This window comes from Acanthisitta chloris, unplaced genomic scaffold, assembly GCF_000695815.1.
Source record: "Acanthisitta chloris isolate BGI_N310 unplaced genomic scaffold, ASM69581v1 scaffold8618, whole genome shotgun sequence".
NCBI classification, from domain to species: domain Eukaryota; kingdom Metazoa; phylum Chordata; class Aves; order Passeriformes; family Acanthisittidae; genus Acanthisitta; species Acanthisitta chloris.
Window position 1 is genome coordinate 38604 of NW_008688682.1, and position 4371 is coordinate 42974.

The window sequence follows — 4371 nt, forward strand, 5'->3', positions numbered from 1 at the left end:
TGAACTAGGAGCTTTGTGTATGACACTGCAGCTGGGGGAGGGAGAGAATTTTAGCTATCCTGATCATCTCACAAACCATTTGGAAAAATCTATTTCTTGTGGGGGTTTTTGTGGCTTTTTTTTCCCCTCCAGGAAAAGATATTATTTGCAGCATATGTGGCAAGAAAATCTTTTGATCTAGCTCAACACTAATGCAAATTTTTTCCTGCACCTAACAGATATGGTGGCACAAAAAGGACCAGGCAAGTAAAAGATGAATCTCCATCTACTTCAGAGCAAAGGCCAAAATTAATGTCTTTCAGATTAGGAAAGGATTTTAATGGGAGGGATTTTAATGGGAGGGATTTTAATGGGAGGGATTTTAATGGGAGGGATTTTTTCATGGCCTTGGATTTTGCACTGAGGGAGAGATGGAGAGGGAGTAGAACCTGCCATGGTGCCATCTAACATTCACTTGGCAGGTCGGAGCTGAACAGAGTCACAAAGTCTAGTCAGAAACTTGTGTCAGAATCACCTTCAACTTCTTCCTTGAATGATTATCTGTACCCTCAGGGGCAGAAGAGACACCACAATCCACCTTCAACACATACTTCACACCCACTTGTCTTTATCTTAACCTGTGAGGAGCTGCAGCCACCCCAAGGCACTCCCAGAAATGAGGCTCTAAGTGTCTCATCTAAGCATCACATTCTTTAGAAACAAAATAAACCCAAGAAAGGACTAAGCCACTTTTGAAGCTAAGCCCATCCAAGCAGGAGTTTGCAGTTAATTAAGGAAGAGCAAAGTCATCAGTTAGATGACACTGGAATGTGCTGCCCAAGGAGGTGGTGGAATCACCATCCCTGGAGGTGTTTAAGGACAAATTGGACCTGGCACTTAGTGCCATGGTCTGGTTGACACTGTGGTGTTAGGTCATGGGTTGGACTTGATGATCTCAGAGTTTTTTTCCAAACTGGTTGACTCTGACTCAAGTTCAGGAGGGTCCAAGCACTCAGGGCTGTGTTTCAACCACCCTCAGCTCCTCAGCATGGCCCAACCTGCAGAAACTTCACTTGAGGACACCAATGGGCAACATTGCACTGAGTCCATCAGTCAGCAGAGAGAAATGATGAGAAGAAGCTGCAGAAAGAAGTTCACATGGTACACACAATGCTCAGTTCACTGCTGGGCCTGGAAAAAAGTTGTTTACACCTTCACCATGTGACACCCTGTGGCACTTTCAGGGCTGACCCTATACATGTGTTTAATTAAGATTTTGCAGATGATTTTCTCTGTAACTACCTGCACAACCTGCACATCTGATCTGCTTTTAGGTATCTCTGGCCATAGAATGACAAAATTTTGGTTGGAACTGCTTTCCAGACCCATAAAAGTCAAAAATATTTAGGGAAGGAGACAGGAAAATGCTCAAATCAAAACCACAAAGCAAATGTTCATGGAAGGATTTTATACATTAGTTTTTGATTTTCTATGATGAAAACAAACAAAGAAAAATCCGTTAACTACTTAGTGCTAAATAAATTAACAATTGCATTTCAATCAAACTCACTGAAGAGTTCTAATGAAAAATCAATCCTCAATGGATTTCCTGAGAAATAGAAAATCCACCAAAATTTCCTATGTGCAGCAATTATTTCCTGCAAGGCATTTCCACCCCAGCATTGCCCAAACAGGAAAAGGAAAAAGAGAGATAAAACATTCCCTCCTTTACTCCTCAAGAAGCTTGAATGAAAGAGCAAGAAAATGTTGGCTGTTCTCAGAGAATAAGTCAGGACCAGCAATAAAAACTCATTGCACATATTCTAAGAGGAAAAAAAAAAAATCTGAAATAAACAAACAAAACATCTCCCCAACCTTTCCTTCTTCCCAGGATCATCTCCACTCTCCAAACACACAATAACCTCTTCCCAAAATCTTGCCTAGACTATCCAGAACCTTCAGCCTCCCAGAACCTTCAGCCTCCCATCCTCAGCCCTGCAGGTTGTTCTTCCCAGTTGGGAAGAAGTTGTTTGGAGACAGAGGGAATGTCTCAGGCAGTGAAAATTTCCTTCTGTTGTGCCAATCTCGGAGGGTTTTACACCAAAGTTTGCACCCAACTTCCTGGGATAAGCATCTTGTTCCCAAATCCTCCCATTCCCTCCAAGGCTCAGAGCACACCACAGTGTCTGGGCTGATTTGGGGACATCCCTAGGGCTGGGGAGGTCACATTCCACCTGTGTTTGTCCAGACAGATGAGTTATTTTGCTTTGAAATGCGATTAGCATGATTGAAACTTGAAATGTCAGCAAGGTGCCTAGAACCTCAGAGAGGAGAATCTGAGTGGGTTTGTTTTCCTGATGGGTATAAATGCTTTGTGAAGAGAGTTCCTGCAGTGGCAGGGGAGAGTCAGCAGAGCCTTGAGTGTTGTTAGAGTCATATTCTGACCCTTCCTCACAGACCTGGCACAGCCCTGAGCCCCACAGAGGAGCCAAACCAGCCCCAAACTCTGTGCCCATAGCACAGGCTGCAGTGCCAGCCCTGGGAACAGCAGTGGAGACATGGACAGATAAATATTTCCAAATAATATCATGGTAGAGCTTCTCTTTGATAGCATTTTAATAGCTCCCGGTCAAACTCGCACTCAGGGGAGGCTGAAAATCAGCACAGAGCGAAACAAAAAATATTTGGTGGGAACTGAATAGGGACAGAGAAATAAAAGGGGTTGAATTGAGGATTTTGAGGCAGTTGCCATCATATCTCTACCTACAGGCAGGAGATGTGGGGAGAAGGGAAAAGCCACTGGAGGTGGGAAAAGCATTTCCAGCCAGGGATGAGAAATGTCCTGCTGTTCCCTTCTCTGTGCTGCTTCAAACCACACCAAGGAAATTTGTTGCTTTACCTTCTGAATTATGATTTCTTAGGGAGGTGAAAATTATTGTCCTCAAAATATTTCTAAATACCACATACAATACAAGCAGAATTTTCCGGATGGATAGTTGGATATTAGGGATTTTTTTCCCCCCCTCTCACAGCGCGTGATCTTTATTATTTTACATGAAGAGAAACCCACAAAAAGGAAGCAAACATACACATTTCTATCGTTTCTATTTTATATAGCAAACAGGGACACATTTCCCCACACAAACCCGCATATCTCCTACTCCAAAACGCCCTGAAAGTGCTACTAACATCGATGGAGAACCAGATCCAATTCCCGATAAACCAAAATTTAAGGAAAATAAATTAAATAACCTAACGAACCACCGTGTTGCTAGTGTGGCAGAGGTTACACAGGTGATATTTGAGCCAGCACAGCCTCTGCTCCAGGTTTTTACCGAGGAAATCTCTATTCGCAGCATCTCCTCTGTGGAGATGCAGAGAGCTCCCAGAGCAATTCAGCCAGGAGGAAAAAAAAAAAAAAAAGAAAAAAAAAAAAAAGAAAAAAGAAACGATAAAAAAAATCTTCATTTACCTGGAAATTAAACCCATTTCCCTGGCAGGAAGGGAAAGGCAAAGCGAGCACGGTCGGTGGCTGCTCGGGCTCACCGCGGCTCGGGGAGATGCAGAACAGGAGCCAAACGAGGCAGCAGCTCCAGGGCTATTTGAGAGGAAAAAATACAGGGTAATTCACACCTGAAAGCCGGGAAGGAATCAAACTGCCGCCGCAGGTGATTCTCCCAGCTGTATTAAAAAAAAATCCCTTTTTCTCGCTACTGTCGCGTTTCGTCCTAGCAGCAGGAGCGAGTTATTTTGTGATGCTTCCAATTGCCTTATCCACATCGGAATTAAATAAACGGCAATGTTGGTCTTACCTGATTCTTTCGTAGCCTTTTCTATTACATTTTTTTTGTTTGTTTTGAGAATATACATGTCCTGGAAGCTCTGCCCTGGATCAGTCCCGTCCTACCGCACTAGGGATGGAGACTGCGAGGATTTAGGGATTCGGGATGGGATTTGCCCTTCCTTTCGCTCCCAGGAACCACAACATTGCTGCCACGAGGATACATTTATTTTCAACTCGAGGAAAGTTCGGGGAACGGAGAGAAAGTCCGACATTTCCAAGGGAAGGGGAAACCTAAAGGAAACTCGCCTTGGTTTACTCCCACCCATCAGACTTCCAAGCCAAGCTCAGGCTTGGGGTGATGCTGGGGGGAACCGTGGGGTCCTGACCCCCTCGGGGGCATCGCTGCCTTCACCCCGGGGAGGGAAAAGGATCAACCCTCCCTTCCCCAGCCGTGCCCCATCCCCTGTGCTGTCCTCGAGGCTGGGGAGGTGGGAACAGCAGCCCCGGAGAGGCAGGTGAGGTCGGGTCGGACCCCAACGCTCCTACAGGCGGTGGGGGCCGGGGCAGAGATCCCCTTCCTCCAGGATATCCACCTCGTCCTCGGGGTC

At 45.3% G+C, this 4371-nt stretch overlaps 1 protein-coding gene across 1 annotated transcript in view; it reads right to left on the reverse strand.

Annotated features, from left to right (window-relative positions):
* Nucleotides 1-4305: 4305 nt before the first annotated feature.
* The window catches only part of BSX (brain-specific homeobox), a gene marked incomplete at its 5' end in the record, with an annotated part of 2383 nt that continues 2317 nt past the window's right edge, over nucleotides 4306-4371 (reverse strand). Inside the window, one exon of the mRNA XM_009081129.1 lies at nucleotides 4306-4371. Coding sequence (XP_009079377.1) covers nucleotides 4306-4371 — 66 coding nt within the window.